Raw genomic sequence first — 20221 nt, 5'->3', positions numbered from 1 at the left:
GGTTGTGGCTCTGCCCTTGCTCTGGAACAAGCCACCCGCATCCCAAGTTCCCAGCAGCTCCAGAGCAGCCCTTTGCTCTGCTACACGCGCTGCTGGCATGGCTGAGTCTGGGGTCTCCATGGAGACTGGCACAAGCCATGCAGGCAGGGGCAACTGGAAAATGGAGTCCCCAGCCGACTGGATCTGGCCCATGGGCTGGACGTTCCCCATCCCTGGTCTAAGGACATAGGCAGACAAGGCTCTTTGGGTAGATATGATATCTATTATTAGACCAACTAGTTGGAAAAATTATTCTTTGCAATCTTTCAGGCACAAACACCCAACACACCCAGACTGGCATACTCTTTCTGTTCTTTTTTTCTTTCTGAACATCTTCTCACTGCCCTGGACAAAGTTTCTACTATAACCAAACTTGCAGCTGCTTTGTTTAGCTTTAACTGGTAACTAGTAGCTTTTTAGCAAGCTCAGTTGCTATGCAGTGCTTCTCAGGAGCGGACACTAGCAGTTTTTATGGTTACAACTCCAGTAACAACATCTGAGTGTGGAGCAGCGATTCTCTGCCAGGTTTCTGCAGCAGTGCCCTTGGCAGCCTTTTGAGGGAGCCGTGGGGTGCCACATCACTCTTAGGTTTGCAGACACCTACACACAAGTCACAAGCTAAACCCAAAAATGTTGAATGAGAATCAGTAGTGTCACAAACATTTGGCCCTGCTATGGGATTTCCAAGTTCTTTGCAACAGAAGACTTGCTCAGTTGTTTTACTGTAGTCAAAAAATGAGCCATTGCTTTTGAAGCAGTGCTATGAGTCTATAAAGTTTGAGAGCCACTAATGTAGAGCAACATGGATGTAACTAGTTTGTGATGGAGCAGGCAGCTGAATCCAGAGTCAAGGCCTGGGGTTGAGCATTGGACTGGATTGCACATTAAGCATGTAAAATACTTGCAAATGAGTATAAGCTGCATGCTCTGTTAGAGTAGTTTAATTTCCTGTTATGATGCATCAAAGTAATCTATTAATTTTTAATTTAAATTATTAACCTAAAACTACTTGTACAACTGTTTTCTACACACAGAAAGTGCAAGTGGAAGAGAAGATGGAGTGCAAAAGTAGCAAATATCACTTCTGTGCTTCTGACCTTGGAGCCACTACTGCTATTCTACTATGACAGCTGCTTTAATAGTATGAAGGGGCTAAATGTTCTGTGCAGTTTAGGGGCATCTTGGTTATATCCCTTCTGGCTGTGCCACCTTTGCTGGCATTGATACTGGCTGGGGATAGTATAGAAACTTTTATGGGGTCATCCTTCGAGAGTCCTATGTAGTGCTGTGATGCTCAGACTCCAGCAACAAGGAGTGGAAAGTGGCAATGACCAAAGGGCTTGGCCGTAATATAGTTTGTTACTTGGTAAACCAGACAAACTATGACTGGTCTGTTTGTGTCAAATAGAAGGTAAACCATACTTGGACATAAAATTAGTTGGGAATTTTTTTGATGGATTGGTTTAATTGAATTTTAGGGAGGAAAGGTCTAATTTTGATGACGGTTTCATTGGAACGTTTTCTTGGGCACAGGATAGAATGTCATGAGAGCGAACTATTCAGTTAGGAAAGGGAAGACCCAGGGTCAAGTGTTGGCTCCAAGTCATGTAGAACCGGATGGGGATGTTTTAGTTTCTCCTGTTGGCAATATTCCATTTTGTTTAAATATTTTAAATATTCATTAGCCTACAGAAGGGGAGAGGTTGGTATGTAGTCTAGCAGTTAGGCATTTCTCTAGTGTGTGAGAGACTCCTGGTTCAGGTACCTGCTCTGAATTCTGTCTTGCTCATCTTACACCTGTTTGAAGTGATAACTTTTCTTTCATGTGTTAAGTAGTTGTTAGCTCCAGTACTTGTGAACAATATCCTTTTATCTTGTTTTATTTGTGAAAAGTACTGGAAACACCAGTTGTGCCTAAATACCATGTTAAATGTATTTTCTTATGAATCTTTTAAGTAGATCATTTTCACTGTTGTCAGATATTTCTGAAGGTTACTTCCATTTACATTTTTTTAAGTTTCAACTTTGTAACCCTATCAATATGTCCATTACAACTGTTCAAATATATAGTAAACATATTTATAAGTAGTTTCTCAGTCTCCTACTCCAGGGGTGCTCAGTCTGCAGCCTGCCGGACGTGGCATCTGGCCTGTAGAGCTCCACATGTGCTGGAAAATTTGGCATTGGGAGTGGTGGCAATTAATACGGCCACCCTCCCTTGCTGCCAAATTCTCAAACTCCAAGCTGCTTCCCCACCATGCAGCTGGATCAGGGCAGAGCAGTCAGGTTCAGCCACTTCAGCTTCCTCCCCTCCACTGTGCCTTACTCCTTTTCCATATACCCCCACTGTCTGTGGGGCCAGGTTGAGGCTGAGCTGTCCCATGCCCTCTTCCATGTGGCTGGATGGGATTTTGCCATGCCCATCCATGTGCCCAGATCAAGACCACCAGCTGGATCTGGCCTGATCAGGCACTGCTATCTGGTCCACTGGGCAAAAGGGTGTGCACCAGTGTCCAACTCTAAAGAAGTTACAAAATATATTAGTTGTCAGTTGGAGAACAGAATTATAAAATTTCAGTTTGAAAAGTCAGAGTTTTAAAACTGCAAGTTATTAAAAGTGGTCAGAAAAGAAATCTTAATAGCTGTCCTGCCTGCTATAATATAATTATCTTTTTTATTGCTAAAAGTGCATCTTTCTTTAAGACAATTACATTTTCTGTAGGAAGTTTCATTAAATGTTCAGTGTTTAAATGTTGAGCGCATCCTCGGCATTGAAGGATTATTTCAAAAGAAATCTTATGAGGTTCAGTAAGGAGAACTGCGAAGTCCTGCACTTAGGGCAGAACAATCCTTGGCTAAATAGGGAAATCCAGGGGAGCCGAAGGGCAAAAAAGAAGGCATACAGGTGGTAGAAGCAATGGGGAAGCTACCAAGAAGGAGTATACGTACTTGGCCTGCACTTGCAGGGAGGCAGTTAGGAAGGCCAAAGCAACTACAGAGCTGAGGCTGGCAACACAAATTAATGACCATAAAAAGTCTTCTTTTAGGTATGTAGGGAGTAAAAGGAAGGCACAGGGCAGCATAGGACACCTTGCTGAACAAAGAAGAGCAATTAGTGACGGGGGGGGGGACAAGGGTGAGCTATTCCATGAGTTTTTTGCCTCCATGTTCCTGAACAGGGCTCAAGATAAGTCTCCTATTGGGTTCTTAGATGGTCATCAGCGGGACACCGGCCTACCAACTGTTGACGCTGACTTGGTGCAGTGTCACTTGGATGGCCTGGATGTGTTCAAGTCAGCAGGCCTGGATGAGCTGCATCCGAGAGTACTGAAGGAATTGGCTGGTGTCATAGCAGAACCATTGGCACGGCTGTTTGAGTACTTGTGGTGCTTGGTTTAGGTCCTGGAGGACTGGAAAAGGGCCAATGTGGTCCCTATTTTCAAGAAGGGAAGGAAGGAGGATCTGAGTAATTATAGGCCAGTCAGTCTCGCCTCCATCCTTGGAAAGGTCTTTGAAAAGATTATGAAGGATCATATTTGTGGGAGTCCAGCAGGAAAAATAATGCAGCAAGGAAACCAGCATGGATTTGTAGCTGGTAGATCATGTTTGACCAATCTAGTTTCGTTTTATGACAAGGTCACAAAATGCTTAGATGCAGGAGTAGAGGTGAATGTTGTTTTCTTGGACTTTAACAAGGCCTTCAATACGGTATCTCATCCTATTCTCATAAATAAATTAAGAGGCTGTGACAGATGTTTACATGAACTGGTGGGTGGCGAATTGACTTAGTGGTTGCACCCAGAGAGTGGTGGTAGATGGGTCTGTATCGACCTGGAAGGATGTGGGTAGTGGGGTCCCACGGGGTTCAGTCCTTGGACCTGTACTCTTCAGTGTCTTCATCAGTGACTTGGATGTGGGTGTGAAGTGTACTCTGTCCAAGTTTGCAGATGATACTAAATTGTGGGGCAAAGTGAACACACCGGAGGGTAGGGAATGATAGCAGGCAGACCTGGGCAAGTTAGAAAAGTGGGCAGTACACAATAGGATGCAGTACAACAAGGACAAGTGCAGAGTGATGCACCTAGGGTGCAAAAATATCCAGCACATCTACTGACTGGGAAGTGACCCTTTCACCAGCACAGAAGTGGAAAGGGATCTCTGAGTCATAGTGGACTCCCAAGATGAACATGAGTTGTCAGCATGACGAAATCGTCAGCAAAGCCAGCCGCACTTTATCATGCATCAGCCATGACAAATAGATCCAAGGAGATGATACTTCTCTATGCAGCATTGGTCAGACCACATTTGGAGTACTGTGTCAGTTATGGGTGCTGTACTTCAAGAAGGATGCTGATAGACTTGAGAGGGTCTAGAGGAAGGCCGCTCGCTCGTATGGTTAGGGGCCTGCAGGACAAGCCCTATGAGGAGAGACTGAGGGACCAGGACCCCTTCAGCCTCTGCAAGAGAAGGCTGAGAGGTGATCTTGTGGCTGCCTACAAATTCATTAGGGGGATGCAGTAAGGGATTAGAGATGCTCTGTTCACCAGGGCGCCTCTTGGGGTAACAAGGAATAAAGGTTTAAGTGACAGAGAGCAGATTTAGGCTAGATATCATGAAAAACTTCATGGTAAGGGTGGCCAAAATTTGAAATGAACTTCCAAGGGAGATGGTGCTCTCCCCTACCTTGTGAGTCTTTAAGAGAAGGCTGGATAGGCATCTGGCTGGGGCCGTCTGACCCCAGCACTCTTTCCTGCCTAGGCAAGGGGTCAGACTCGAAGATCTGTTGAGGTCCCTTCTGACCCTAGCATCTATGAATATATGAACCTATGAATCCAATGCATCTGTACAGGTTGGAGACTGACTGTCTAAGCAGCTGCTCTCCAGAAAAGGACCTGGGGGTTACAGTGGACAATAATGAGCCAGCAGTGTGCTCTTGTTGCCAAGAAGGCTAATGGTGTACTGGGCTGCATTAGTAGAAGCATTGCCAGCAGATCAGGGGAAGTGACTATTCCCTACTACAGACAGGATGTAGACCAGGGGTGGGCAATTATTTCAGGCGGATGGCTGCATGCCGAGTTTTAGCAAGCCATCAAGGGCCGAATGACAGGCAGCCAGGGACAGATAAATACTAATTATCTAAATTTTTTAGGGTCCCCACAAGCTGGATAGAATGGACTCGCCCACGGCCCCCAGGCCAGGTGACCAGCTTGTAACCTGGCCCCGCTGTGAGCCTGGCAGTGGGGCTGGGTTACAAGCTGGTGCTGAGCGTAGGGGTGGGGGGGGGGGAGGGGACAACCGCTCCTCACCCCATGCACGGCACCCCACGCTGCAGCCACTCGCAGCCCGCCTGGGACTCCCTGTGCCTGCTCCAGATAACCCTGCATGGGCTGTGAGTGTCTGCAGCAGGGAGCACCGGCCATGGGGTGGGCGAAGGGCCTCTTTTCTCCACACAGGGAAGGAGCCCAGGGAAAAGCTGAGTGCGGGGAACAGCGGCCCCTCCCCCACCCCATGGCTGGCACTCCCTGCTGCAGCTGCTCGCAGCTGGCACAGGGCTGTTGGGAACAGGCACAGGCAGCCCCATGTGGGCTGTGAGCAGCTGCAGTACGGGGTGCCAAACATGGGGCGGGGAAGGGGCCGCTTCCCTCCATCCCACACTCCTTCCCTGCCTGGGGTCCCCCTGCTCTTCTCCCCTGCACTTACCTGCAGTTCCAGTGCAGGGCAGCCACCTGCTCCCAGGCCAGAAGCCCGGCAGGGGCTTCTAGCAGGGCTGGGCAGGCCCTGCTGTTGTTGGAGCCTGCTGGGCTTCTCCTGGGTCCTACTGCCCTTGGTTCCTGTCATTTTTTTACAGGAATCCAGGGCAGAGAAGTATTAATAATTTTTTAGAGGCCCAGTGGGCCGGATAGAATGGCCTCACGGGCCGTATTTTGCCCACCCCTGGATTAGATAGTTGGGGATAGTCCTGCTTTGAGCAGGGGGTTGGCTTAGATGACCGCTTCAGGTCCCTTCCAACCCTCATTTCCTATGATGCTATGGATAGTAGTCCAAAATGAGAAGTTGAAGGGCAGAATCTTGGTTTCCTCTTGCATCTAGTGGGATTTTAACATGTGAATCAGCATTTTAAAACAACTTTCTTTCTGCTTTTGACCTGATTGAATGCAAACCAAATAGGCCTAAAATCAAATGTAGGAATACTGGTTTATGTCTTCCCTTGCAAAATAGAAAATATGGCAACTGAAAATAGGTTAGATTCTTTTTTTAGTTTTAATTTGAGATCTTTTGGTTTGGTTGTTCGAATCCTGCTTAAAAGCCCCTGCAAGAAAGTGGAAATGTTTCTAATTGGCTTTAATGTTTTGGGGATCAGGCAGATCCTCACTAATTTATCTAGTAGAAAGGGTTATGTGAATTAATCACTTGCTAAAACTAAACAGACTCCTCATATCAATTAATACCAGACTCATGCGTACAAATTAAATTTTGGGGAGTATCACAGCCTGTGATAGAGGTTATATGGGATTATATTTCCCTCTTCATAACCGAATCCTGAGTGATTTTTTCTTTTTATTTCCTTCTCTTTCCACACACACACACACACCTTGTTCCATGACATGGCTCCGGCGAAACAGAATTTGAAAGGGAGCTCTAAGGGATTTTCTCAGTCCTTTTTTGTTAAACTGAAGTAACTGTCTCCTGTTTCTTCCTTGCGCACATCGTGACTAACATGCAGCCTGTGTATACCAATTAAAACATGCTAAGAAGGACTTGTTCTAAATGTAGTGGTGCTTTCTGAACAAGACAGAGTGTACGTAGTTTTAGCCTGTGTTGTAGGGGCTGTCCCCTCTCAAGTAGCTAATCACTTCTGAATTTTTGTGCAAATGGATTACTCGGTCTACTAAAACAATACCAAAAAGATGTATTTTGTATAATATCAATGAGAATAATGTCAGATTTCTGTTCTGACATTGTCAAAGGACTTTGTCAACAAACACTGCTTATATACAGTTTTTGTGTTGGATAATTAGATCAAGAGGAAATAAATCCAACCTTGCTTTGGTTTTGATTAGCTGTTGATATGCATATGTAAATATATTTGTATTTTTTCAGGTTTCAAGAGAGGTGCAGATCCTGGAATGCCTGAACCAACCATTATGAGGTATATGTACATTGTAACTACACATGCAAGAGCAGTGAACTAAAACAAAAATTTAGACTTCTTTTAAGCAGAGGTTGGCAACACATGGCTCACAAGATGGGTTCGGCTGGCAGAGCCACTGAGTCAGGCCTGCAGAGCCCAGGCTTTACCTACGTCTGCTTCAGAGCTAAGCTGCAAGGAGCTGTGCTAGGCAACTTCAAGCTATGCCCTTGTCACTACTGCTTCTTCTCCCAGCTTCCCCCCCAGCTGAGGCCTGGGTGCAGTTGCTAGCTGGTGGGGAGCTGTGCTGGGACTGGCAACTGTAAGCTGCACCCACCCTGCTGTCACTTCTCCCTCACCCCCCACAAGGGCCCTACTGCAGCATTGTTAGAAACTCATACGGGCTGTCAATCTAAAATGGAGATTTCCAGTTTTCTGACTGTCCAATCTTGCAGAATACTGTTCAGCTGTCCTGGTAAATAAGAAGAAAGATTTGTGCAGCAAAAGGGGTGGGAGAGTATCTCTCAGTCCACTAACTGAAAGTTGTTTTTTCTTTCTTTTTTGTTTAAGAGGGGAAAAACACTTTAGAACGCATTGCTATCCACCTCTTAAATCTTGTGTGGATGTAGAAGTTTACTACACTATTAGAACTCTATTGGCTCTTCTCTTTCTTAGTATAACTCCTTTGTGTGAGCTGTTCCTGCACCTCTGAATTTCTCTACTGCCTTCTTGTCTAGATTAAAATAATGTTCTGAGATGGGGATTGTCATGCACAGCAGAATCTCTCCTCCAAAGAGTTAGGCTGACTTCAGAACCAACTTGTCCTGCACTCGGTTACAGTCTAAGTTGCATACAGTGCACTTGTTTCACAATGGGAAAATTATCCAACCTGTGGGGGTGGGTGGCTGATCTCCAACTCATTACAACTGCTGTCACTGTTGAAATTCCACCCTGAAACTGTGACCAGGATCTTCTAAATCATGTGGTTTAACCAAAATAGTTCAGGTTCTGTTAGCAGAAGTGGGTGCCTTTTGTTATGGCTTTCCTGTGCAAGTAAAACCCATCACTTTTATCAACTCTGTAGGTCATAAAGTGATCATTGTGGCCCCTTTAACAACTGGTGCCTCAAGATGCATCTGTGTTACCCTCCCAGAATAACTGCACTACTGGACTCTGTCAGAAGCAGTACAGATATATACATACTCTGGCTCTTCCTTGTGACAGCTGATATCTAGATCTTAGGTCCTGTCAATTTCAGGGGTAGCAGTAAAGTTAAGGAATTCTGACTAACAATCTAAGGTATTCATCTTGATCCCAACAGGCTCAGGGCATCTTAATGAAAGCAAATTCCTGAGCAGAGGCTGAGGGCACACTCTGAGTACTTGTATTAGGGTATTAGAAAAATAATACTAGTAGGAACTTTATACTGTTGTGTAGTTCATTCCCTTACTCAGGGCAAAATCATCCCTATCTAAACCACCTGAAGCAAAATAGTTATCCAACCGATACTTACAACTTCCTATAAGGGAGATAGGTAATCTTTTCCAATGCTTAATCATCCTCATGTTTAGAAAGTTCTTCGTGATATTAAATATAAAACTCCCTAATTGCAATTTAAATGTTACTTGTCCCCTGTGGACATAGGGAACAGTCAATTTCTATATTGTTTAGAATAACCCTTAATGCATTTAAAAACTTAAAATCCTTCCTTCATCTTTTCTTTAAACTAAATAGCTCCAATTTTTCCAATCTTTCCTTGTATCTCATAATTCTATGCCTATAATACATTTTGTTGCTTTCTGGAGTGTGAAAAGCTGAAAACAGGTCAAGGTATTGCCCTTAGGAGTACACATTTCATTCATAGACAGTGCTTTGCAAACCTTTTAGGGCAGGGAAGCCCAGCCCCCAGGCTAAATCCAACCTGCAGAGTCATGGCATCTGGGCTTCAGGGCTCCCCATAGTTTGAGAAATTTGGCAGTGAATGAGCAGTGGCAGTTAATAGGGCTGCACCTCTCCTGTTGTCAAATTCGCAAGCCCCACCTGGCCAGATTGAGGCCAGGCCATGCCTCTTCCCCTCTCCCCGGCCCTTCCCTCAGTGAGGCCAGATTGGGGCTGAGCTATGTCCTTTTCCCCCTGCACAGCTGGATTGAGGCAAAAAGGTTGAGCACCACTGTTGTAGGCTATTCATTTGGAAAAAGATGCAGATAGGAAACACTGGGAGCGTCTATGCATTCATTAACATGCCTTAGATACTGCCCATTTAGTTTAGTACTTGCTTAATAAAGTACTAACTGGATGTGCATTAATGCCGGCGTATGGTTGTTTGTGATGCTTACTGTGTGTTAGCCTAATAACACTCTACAATAGGCTGTTAGCATGGTACTGTGCAGTGTTACTAAGCTAAAGTACAGTAAGTATCTCATGTAGACTCACCTACTGAGTTGGAATATGGCAGGTTCTCACAGGTTTCTAGAGTATCCTTCAGATCTTGTGAGGTAAATTGGAAAGCACTTGTATTATATTGATAAGGCCCTCTATGTTAGAAAGTCTATTCTAGTGCTATCCAAACAAATATTTCATCCTTGGATTTTCCTGTGACTAAGATAGGAAAATCTGAATAGACTTCAGTTTGGAGTTAAGCACTCAAAATTCAGAGAGTGGAAGTTAAGGTTAGTTCTTCACGTATGTGTGATAATAGGATCATTGTATGATCACAGTTATCTAACTTGTTTAGCAGGCTTACTTGTTGCCCTTCTGAACAGGCTCAGGCCAGTTTACAGAAAGAGGGAATGAAATAGTATGGCGCACTGTTTTTATAAAATAAATAATTAGATGTTACTGACTATCATTGATTATTAATTTGATTCAGTATGAACTTGACATTTTGAAATTAAGTGTATTCTTTATTAAAATTTTCCTCTGCTCAGGGTGGATAAAAATCAACAATTAAAAAAAAGGGATTCTTTTATTTAAATTAGATGTTTTTATTTAATTGTATTTTTTTGTTAAGATGCTTTAAAAAAACAAAACTCATATAAAGATAGTTTTAAGACACTTTAATTCTCTGCAAGTTTGTGTACACAAGTCAAGCCCTTACCTTTCTCTAAAAGTGAAAAGTTTCAGGAAGTTAACTGAGTAAAGGATATCAAACAGTGATTAAATCAAGACTTCCTGACCAGTCATTTAAATAGATTTGATTTAAATCAAATCCACCCTGCCTCTGCTTCATTTATGTATGCTAATTTCTTATTGCATGGTGCTGATATCCTGGCATTGGTAGTATTTTTATACTTATCTCTACTTTTTGATTTTATTGAAGTGTGTTTGTAAATATTCAGGTTTTCATAGAATCATAGAAAATTAGGGTTGGAAGGGACTTCAGGAGGTCATTTAGTTCAACCCCCTGCTCAAAGCAGAACTATCCCCAATTAGCTCTTTCTAGCCAGGGCTGTGTTGACCCGGGCCTTAAAACCCCCCAAGCATACCCCCACCTCCCTGGGTAACCTGTTCCAGTGTTTCACCACCCTCCTAGTAAGAAAGATTTTTTAACATCCAACCTAAACTTCCCTTGCTGCAACTTGAGACCATTGCTTCTTGTTCTGTCATCTGTCGCCACTGCGAATAGTTAGTTCAGGGGTGGTCAAAATGGCAGATCCAGCCGGCAGCTGAATTCCACTTTTCCCAGCAACCCCTGCCTGGGTTGCTGCAGCTGGCTTCCATGGAGACCGTAGTAGCAGCGGCACCCTGACAGCATGGAGCCAGGATGTCCATGGAAACTGGCCTGAGCAGCGCTGGCGGGGAGCTGCACCTGGGCTAGGGCTGGGATTTTGCAGTGGTGATAGCATGGTTCAGAGCTGAGCAGAGCTGTGATCCACTGCTTGCATGCCCCTGCCCGAGGCGTGTTGGCAGTGGATCACAGCTCTGCCCAGCTCTGGACCACACTGTCACTACCCCAGGATGCCAGTCTTGGAGCAACTCCCCATCCAGCTGCACTCCCTGTGAGGGATGCTGGGGCCGGTCTCCACAGAAACCCTGGCCTTGTGCTGTCATTGTCCTGCTGCTCTTGGAGTCTTTATGGAAACTGTCCGCAGCACCATGGCCAGGGGCTGCTGGTAAATGGAGTCTGTAATGGGTCCAACCCTGGTTTAGCTCCATCTTCTTTGGAACCATGCTTCAGGTAGTTAAAGGCTGCTATCAAATCCCTCCTCAGCCTTCTCTTCTGCAGACTAAATAAGCCCAGTTTACTCAGCTTTTTTTTTTAGTTTTTTGGGTTTTTGTTTTAGTTTTCCATGTAAGAGACTTGAAAGTGAAACTGCATTTACTTCTCCTTTTCATGATGGAAACTTCAGTTATTCCTTGGTAGGAAATATTGCATCATCTATCAATTTTGTTGCTAAAGATGATGACAGCTTAAACTTTTATATGTAAAAGATGTTAACTCTGTTAGCCTCCCACTATTTAAACAATAGGGGAATTCCATTTTCAGGAATCTGTGATGTAGAAAAGCTTTTGTTGAAATCTGAGCCACCTTTTCAAACTTGGAATTTCCACTGCCTGCAAGTTTTAATATGTACCCCAAAGCAGGATTCCAAAACTTTGGATGCTGAGTGGTGAACTGCCTTCAGCTAGCCAATAGGAAATTGAACTCCATCCATTCTCTGGATACTAGACAACTCTTTCGATGCAAAGTCCAAAGTACCAAGTTGTTTAAGGGTAGTTGTCTAATTGAGCATGGTGTGATGATTATGGTGTACACGTTTCACATATTAACCTCGTGTTTAAATCACTTGCCCAGGAAAAGCATAGGCCCTCCTCAGCTTGAGGGATGCAAAGCCACATCTCCCAAGAGAATGCTGTTACTACCATACTGCGGAATAACATTCACCCTTCCTTGAGGCTGGGTTACTGTGCAGCCAAGAATTCAAGAATTATTTAGCCAGAGAAAAAATAAGGGAGCATGCCTATAGCCTAATGATGAGGAAATTCCTCTAGAAGGGTGAGAGAAAGGAGAGTCTTAGATTCTGGTCCTTTCTTCAAAATTTATTTTTCATTTTATATGTTGATTGTCTCATGTAAAGTTCTTGAAGTCCTAGGAGCAGGGACCAGACTGCAGTACTCCTGCTGTACTTTTGCTTAATTAAATGTACCTTGGGTAGGCTCAGAGCATGTGTAATGGATCAGACCTTTTGGGTCACTAGACAGTGTTTTGACAGTGCCTCATGTCTGTTCTGGATTGCAGCTGAGCTTAGCTTGGAGCTGGATGCAGTAGCTGCTCAGGTTGCTTTTGTACCTGTATGGGAATCTGAGAATCTTTGCCATCAAAATATGGGCACCAGATGATTTTAGGTGCCCCAGCGCATTTTGTGGCCACTAGAGCAAAGGCATTCTTCATTATTTTTGTGACTTGGACACCTAAATTCTGCCAGACCTAATTAAGTGTATATTTTACCGGGTTGGATCTGACACAGATGGTCTTCATGTTTTTACCTAACTAGCCCTTTGAAGTCATTTTCTCAACTTAATATGCATAGATACATAGTAGGAGTGAAATAATACAGGTTTCCCTCACCAACTGCTGTGATTAAGTTCCTGAAAGTTCCTGTGGTTGGCAAGACAAAAGGCTTATGGGAAAAATGGCAGGTGGCGGGCTGATGCGTGGCTACGGAAAATCATGGTTACTCAAAACTGTATACCGTGGTGGTCAAAATGGTATCTAGAATATTAAGCATGGATACTCAAAACTGTGGTTGGCGAGGGAAACCTATATGCCTCACAGCACAGTATGTTCTCTGATATGAATCCACTGAAAAGAAAGTAAGGCAAATTGCTCTACCCTTGGGCCAACTCCTCCTGAGCTGTACCTGGCAATTCCCTTGAGGAGCTTTTCTGGTTCTCCCCTCCCTGTCCATTGCCAAGCTGATTACTTTGTCCTCCAATCTGTGGCTGTGCAAATGTTCCTGAGAACTGCTAGCACACTGTTCCTGTCCTGCGTGCACCAAACCACATGCACCTTGCAGACTGTGTCTTTGCCTCATGTTTCTACATGCCACAGTTCTCTAGGCAGGGAAGGCCTATCTATGGAACTCCATCCATGGAGTTGGGTGAGCCCTTGAACACCACTGCCTCCTGCTTTAAGTTGCCTTGAGTCTGGGGTGTGTAGGCAGTGGAAAACGCTGGGTTCTTGTGGGAAAGGCTGGTCCTGTCTGAGCTGAATTGAAAACCAAAGTGAATTGAATACTGTATGGTGAAAACATACCAGGGTGAACAATACTTTTGCTGTATTGTTTCATCCCTGCTGTCCAGCATAAGCTATGTATCTGCTTTCTTCAGTATGAACATTTATACCAACTCATGACAATAAAGATCTGACTTTTTTTCCTTTTCTTCCAGTCTTCTTTGGGGATGAAAGATTTGGCTCTACAGTACTGTAATCATTTGATGGGCAGAAAAAATGAAGATGTGAACATTCCACAGGATAAGGAGAACATTTGCCAATCACACTGACTAGCTTGTACAGCATCCTGAGGACATAGATGTACATAAGACAAAATGTATTTCTACTGATGTAATTTATTTGCTTTGCACTGTAGTTAAATAAATACACTTTGATTCGGTGTGTGTCCTCTCTGATCCTTTAAGATTGACTTAATATGGAGATATTTTGAATTTTTTAGTTAATATTTTAAAATTATATATCAGTGTTTTTTGGTGGAAAACTTTCAGTCCTTTTAATCTGGAATGTTACTTCCATAATGTCCATGTACGGGATAAAATATGCACCAATTATTGACTAAACAGAATTGAGGATTCTCTGACTAATTCTGTGTTCTCAGGTATATCATGACCTTTATATTTCAGTCTTGCTTATTATGATATGCTTATTATGACTGCTATCATTCATTGTATAGATTAGTTCATCAGGTATTCTGAAGTATAATGTTTTAAAATGCTGTATTCTTTAAATGTAAGCATCAGAATTTTCTTCAGACTTGAAAAGTAGTAGTATCAGTGAGCTTTACACAAGATATTTGTTCCTTCAAGCTATGTATCTGTAGCTGTTTAGCCTGTATGAGACACAAGGTAGTGGTACTATTTGTGGCTGTAGGTACATCTGGGAGAGTGAGAAAATGAATATAGAGGAGAATAAAAAGACTTAATTATACTGGATATTTGTGCTAGAATATCAGTAATACAGTGAACAACAGTGGAATTCTCATTATCATCAGTGAGATTTAGAACCAAATGGGAGCAGTTCACCATATTGCAAAACTCTTATTTCAGGCTTTCTTTTTGTATCGAACAATATTGTATTTTTCCCCTCAAATTATAAGAACTATCACCTTATAGTCCTTAAACTTAAATTCTGCTGATCCTGGAGGATCCTAGGAATATACCAGCAGGCAATATTTTTGTGCCATAGCTTTGATTAAACTGCATAAAATCTATTAATTTATTAATATTAGTGAAAGTTACTTTTGTACATGGAGGGAAACTGTAATGAATAAGATGTACATTTAAGTTCTTTTCTGCAACCACAGGTCCAGGTAAAATGTAATTTAAAGCAAAAACATTTAACAAAGCATTGCTTTTGGAAGTAGGTTAAGAGGTCTTTGCATCTGTTAAGTAGCAATGGCTGATAAAGCTTGTCTCTTCCAAAATGTGATATGCTGGTCTGTATTTGTGAAGTTATAAAATAACGATGTCTTTATATTCTCAAGCAGAATATAATACAACCTATTTAAATAGATAACTTGCTTTCTCTTTTTGACAGGAACAGAGTTTGTTTAAATTATTACAGTATATATTGTCTCTTTTTGTTAGTATTTTGCAGCTCTAATTGTGATACAGTAATATTAGTAAATCAGCTGTATTTGTTGTAGAATGAGACCTTTTTCCTTTTCTATCTGCTATCAAAAACACTCACTGTACCCATTGGATATAAGAAAATGGGTCAATGTGCAGTAATGAAGTAAATCATAACAATGAAAATTTATAAATAGAAAATGGGGGAGGCAAAAGTGAAAAATGGGAAAAATAAACAAACAAGAATTAAGAAAGTAGGTAAAAGTAGGATAAGAGAATACTGAAGGAGCCAAAAATGGGCAAAACCCAAGTAAATATAGCATGTCTAAAAAAAAAAAAACCATAATGGCTGTTACATGAATTGGTGCTTAAAAGGGGAGCGGTGGAGGAAGACAAAGGTTGGCAAAATAAATTGATAGCCAGAGGCAGTTAGTTAATGGTAATAAATTGCTGGCTGAAAGGGAGGGGGGAAAAACTCAAGAGGTTAGCATAATTCTTCCATGACTTCTAACTTTTTCTTGTTTCTTCCACCTTTTCTCAATGTTAATTTGAATTCATTGTGACCGCACATGTCTAAAGATATTTGAAGAAGTGCAAGACTTGGGTCTTTGTCCCTCCTTAGCACAGTCTGTACCATCCTGTTTCTGCAGTTCCTAGCACTTCTGATTGGTTTCTTTTAATACTACTGCAGAGCAAATAAATATTTTGATTCTTTTCTAACCATTATACAGAAGTAGCAGGCACATTTCTTTTCCAGTGCTTTCAGCAGAATACCAATGGTGTGCAGCAAGATCAGTACCAAAGTAGTTTGGGTTTTAAAGGTAAATCATTTTTCCCTTGTTGGTTGCACAGTGTTCAAAATAGAAGAAATGTAGTCAGTTTTCAAATAGGCAAACCAAGAAGCGGGCAGTGGGATATTCCACATTCCAGGTGGTGCCTTATGTTGGACATCATTTTTATAGTTAAAAGCAGCAACATTTTGCAATATGCAGAAGAATGGGCAGTCTAGCATGTTTTGAGAAAAAAATGCCACAAATATATGGCCCAATCCTGTATCCTTCCTGCAGAGAATTTTCACTGAAACTTTTTAAAATTTTAAAATGACTGCTTGTTTAATATGTCATTCAAAATGCCTTATTTGGTGTTGTACTTTAAAATGAGAAGTAGGTGAAATGGAAATAGTCTTTTTAAAGGTAATTTGTGCTAATTTAGTAATGCTACTATGAATGGATACACATCAGATTGGCTGTTTCTTTAAAAATAAAGATGCAGTAGAGTCCATTATCATGCATTCTTGGTTATGTTTTTAAATCTCTCATTGACTATTAAACCAGGAAAGGTTCAGTATGCTTCATTGGCAGATTATGTTAGACCACGTTTAATTGAAATTCAGTACTTTGAGCATTCTTACATCTTCAGGTTTATAAAGTGCAGGGTTATGTGTATGTCTGGTTCTATAACTAACATTTAAATTAAACTAATAACTTCTGTGCATGAGATTAAGTGAATAAGAGGTATCCTTAAACGTTAGTATTTCATAGCTTATATCCCGTTACTTCTAACATCTACTTGTTTTCTACATAATTTTCAGCTTTAATAAAAGATTATTAGTGATGTCCTGTATTTTACAGTTGTTTTGAAGATGGTTGTTGGTTTTAAGGGCACCCTACATAGCTGTTCTAAGACTTGATCAGAAGTGCTGCTATGTAATCTTTACCAAATGGATGTTTGTTAGAAAATACAGGTTCACCTAATGCCCTTGTGGAAATGTACTAGCTCTGGACTAAAATTTTGCTGGGAAAGGTTTCTTTGGTCCAGAATGGTCAGAACTAGAGAGAAAGTCCCCCATCTTAGAATAGCAAATAGCCTTGGCAGTGGCTTGATTTAGGCCAGGGACTCAGCATCTTGCTTTGTCACATTCTAGGTGAGTGCCTTTACCACCCAACCTCTTGGTTACTGCTTTTCCACCTTGGAATGGGATTTTTTTTTCTTCCTAATGTTTTTGCTAGATGGGAAAACTTTCCTGCTGTTCAGCATTTTGGCTAACATGTTGACCAGAAATATTGTTAATTGTTTTCATTATTTTAAAAAACCCTTGTGGGATTGAAGATGAGAGATCCCTGTATTGGTTTTGTCACTTCAGTCATTAATGTATACATAATCTTATCCTTAGGAAATTTGTCATCAATAAAAATGACATTAGCCTTGAAGTCCATATCCATAGTCAAAAAAATTCCAAACTGCAAATCAAATTGTGTTTTAATTCAATGTTTCATTATGTGAAAATTTTCAGCAGGTACATGTCTGCCTTTAGCGCGCACAAAAAATATCTGTGATATTTTGGTGGAAATAATGTGCAAGGCTATATTTTGCAAGAAAAGACTAGTTGGCAGTGTCTGTAGATGACAAACTGATTCACAAGGTATGTATTTCTAATGCATAAAACTGAGGAAGTAACACATTCTGTGCAAAATGAAAATACCTGAAATGTCAAAGTCATCCTCCAAGAACTTTTGGAAACGCTACTATAGAATTGGAACCAATTCCATAACGGTAGTCGCAATAAAATCTAGAAATAAAATCTCATTACATTTTTTCTCACAACATGATTTAAGACCACATCCTAAAAAAATCTCATGACTACTTTAATTTTTACAAGTGATTTGTTAACTAATTTTTAAGAGTTCTTGACCTCATTTAGGCATTTCTTGGATGTGGTGCAAGGTTCATATACAGTACTTCCAGCCTCTTACATTACTGTGGTATTTTTCTGTTTGGGAGATGAAGGTTGGAGGTTGTCTGTTGAAGGAACAAAGGCAAGTTACTTCCTATACCTTTTTTGGTCATGAAATGATCTATTTAACTTACTTTTTAGTTAACAGTGCTGTGAGTTGGTGGGTGGTTACACTAGCTCCAGATAAAGTAGAGCTCAAATGCTAGTTACCCAAAGAACCTTGTCTTCCAGTTGAGTTTTAATGAATTTTATTTGGGTCAGCTTTATAATAAAAGCAGACCCCAAAGCATTACTACTGATAACTGTCAGCAGATGCCTTTCCAACAAGATTAGAAATTACATGCACCCTTTTTCTTTATATAGCTTTTTTTTGGAAGCACTTCCCTTTTTGCTTTATACTCCCATTCATTCTATTTGGGAATTCCTTCTAGGTTGAAACTTATGCAGTACCTTTGGTCTTTCATTAGCTATTTGTAATCTGTGATTAATTAGTCTGACACACTTCTTGACTGAGGGTTCTGTAGCACTGGATAATATATATTTTTGCCTTCCCTCCCACATGTGTATTAGTGCTGTGCTCTAGTATGGAAAAGTAAATAATTTTCTTATTTTGGTATTTTGACCTGAGTTACATTTTATGGGTCTCTTCCTGCCCTCTGCAGTATTACCACCTGTGAGGGTATTAAGTGTTTGTTCATAGAGTAGATCCAGAGATACCTGTATAAGTATGGATAGGGTATAGAGCTGTTATTATTTAAATATTCTGTAGTGGTGGTTTTTTATTTGTAGTTGCTGCTTTGAAGACAATTGAATTTTATTTTAATTTGTTCCCATTTAATTTTGTCACTGGTTTCAGTGGGAGAAGAGTTAAATTATTTATGTTGATTTAGCTATATACTGAACAATCAGGTTGAATTCAGTGTGAAAGGTGAATTGTCTACCTGGCTTTTAGGTATTTTTCTTAACGTTTCTTAACACTATTTTTGTTGGTTTTTAATCCATTATTTGAATCTCTTATTATTCTACATGGATGTTCATTTTCATTTGTAAATTCCATTTGTAAATTACATTCTGAGTAGGGATCTGGTCATCCTGCCCCCCCCCCCCCCCCCCGGGACCCTCGTAGGCCCCATGGGAGGCACACCGAGGCCTAGGGTCATGAGGACCTAGTCAGGGAACTTCTGGAGGGACTCGATGCATCTAAATCAGCAGGTCCTGATGATCTCCATCCCAGAGTGCTGAGGGAACTAGCAGATGTTATTGTGGGACCTCTGGCACAGCTTTACGAGCACTTATGGTGCTCTGGCGATGTGCTGGAGGACTGGAAAGGGCCAATGTGGTTCCCATTTTCAAAAAAAGGGAGGAAGGAAGACCCAGGAAACTATAGGCCCATTAGTCTTACCTTGGTCCTGGGGAAGCTTTTTGAAAATTATCCTGGCGCATGTCCACAAGGGGCCAGCAGGTGAGATTATGCTTAGGGTCAACCAACATGGGTTCATTTGAGGCAGGTCCTGTCAGACCAACCTGGTGGCCTTCTATGACCAGGTCACCAAATCCCTGGATGCAGGTGTCGTGGTGGATATAGTCTTTCTGGACTTTAGGAAGGGCTTCGACACTGTCTCTCACCCCATTCTCATTTAAAAAACTAAGAGACTGTGGTGTTGACGCCTACACAGTCAGATGGGTCACTAACTGGCTGGAGGGCCACACCCAGAGAGTGGTGGTGGATGGGTCTTATTTGACCTGGAGAGATGTGGGCGGTGGGGTTCCGCAGGGCTTGGTCCTCAGGCCCGCGCTGTTCAACATCTTCATCAGCGACTTGGACAAAGGGGTAAAATGTATCCTGTTCAGATTTGCAGATGATACTAAGATGTGGGGATAAGTGGGCACACTAGAAGGAAGGAATAGGCTACAATCAGATCTGGACAGGCTACAGGGGTGGACGGAAGAGAACAGGATGGTTTTTAACATTGACAAGTGCAGGGTACTGCACTTGGGGAGGAAGAACTAGCAGCATACCTACAGGCTGGGGAACTCCCTTCTTGTCTGCAGAGGCAGAGAAGGATCTTGGAGGTCAATATGAACATAGGCCGACAGTGTGGGGATGCAGTCAGGAAGGCCAACCACACCTTGTCATGCATCCACAGATGCATCTGAAGCAGGTCCAAGGAGATGATCCTCCCCCTCTATGCGATACTGGGTAGGCCGCAGTTGGAGTAATGCGTCCAGTTCTGGGAGCTGCACTTCAGGAGGGATGTGGACAACATGGAGAGCCTCCAGAGGAGGGCCACCCGCAGGATCAGGGGTCAGCAGGGCAGACCCTATGAGGAGAGGCTACGGGACCTGAACCTGTTCAGCCTCCACAAGAGGAGGCTGAGGGGGGATCTAGCGGCCTTTTACAAACTAGTCAGGGGGGACCTGCAGGCATTGGGGGAGTCCCTGTTCCCCCGAGCACTACCAGGTGTGACAAGAACTAATGGTCACAAGCTGGCAGAGGGTAGATTCAGGCTAGATAT

The 20221-nt window shown here is 42.2% G+C and overlaps 1 protein-coding gene and 1 long non-coding RNA gene across 3 annotated transcripts in view; one reads left to right on the top strand and one right to left on the bottom strand.

Moving 5' to 3' along the window:
• The window catches only part of LOC109291546, an 8956-nt gene extending 5055 nt beyond the window's left edge, over positions 1-3901 (bottom strand). The window contains exons 1-2 of one of the 2 annotated variants that reach the window (XR_002095882.1): positions 3806-3901; positions 2859-2867 (exon numbers count right to left, since the gene is read on the bottom strand). This is a non-coding gene — a long non-coding RNA (uncharacterized LOC109291546). Of the gene's footprint in view, positions 1-2858; positions 2868-3032; positions 3040-3805 lie in introns of both variants that reach the window. The other variant, XR_002095883.1, reaches the window with a different exon arrangement.
• TOMM7 (translocase of outer mitochondrial membrane 7) overlaps positions 1-13780 on the top strand; it is a 27716-nt gene extending 13936 nt beyond the window's left edge. Inside the window, exons 2-3 of the mRNA XM_019508568.1 lie at positions 7141-7189; positions 13559-13780. Coding sequence (XP_019364113.1) covers positions 7141-7189; positions 13559-13574 — 65 coding nt within the window. The 3' untranslated portion in view covers positions 13575-13780. The remainder of the gene's footprint in view (positions 1-7140; positions 7190-13558) is intronic.
• The last annotated feature ends 6441 nt before the right edge of the window (positions 13781-20221 follow it).

The sequence above is a fragment of the Gavialis gangeticus genome, unplaced genomic scaffold (genome assembly GCF_001723915.1).
Source record: "Gavialis gangeticus isolate Ggan-Ray unplaced genomic scaffold, GavGan_comp1, whole genome shotgun sequence".
NCBI classification, from domain to species: domain Eukaryota; kingdom Metazoa; phylum Chordata; order Crocodylia; family Gavialidae; genus Gavialis; species Gavialis gangeticus.
This window is presented reverse-complemented; position numbering and strand designations above follow the sequence as displayed.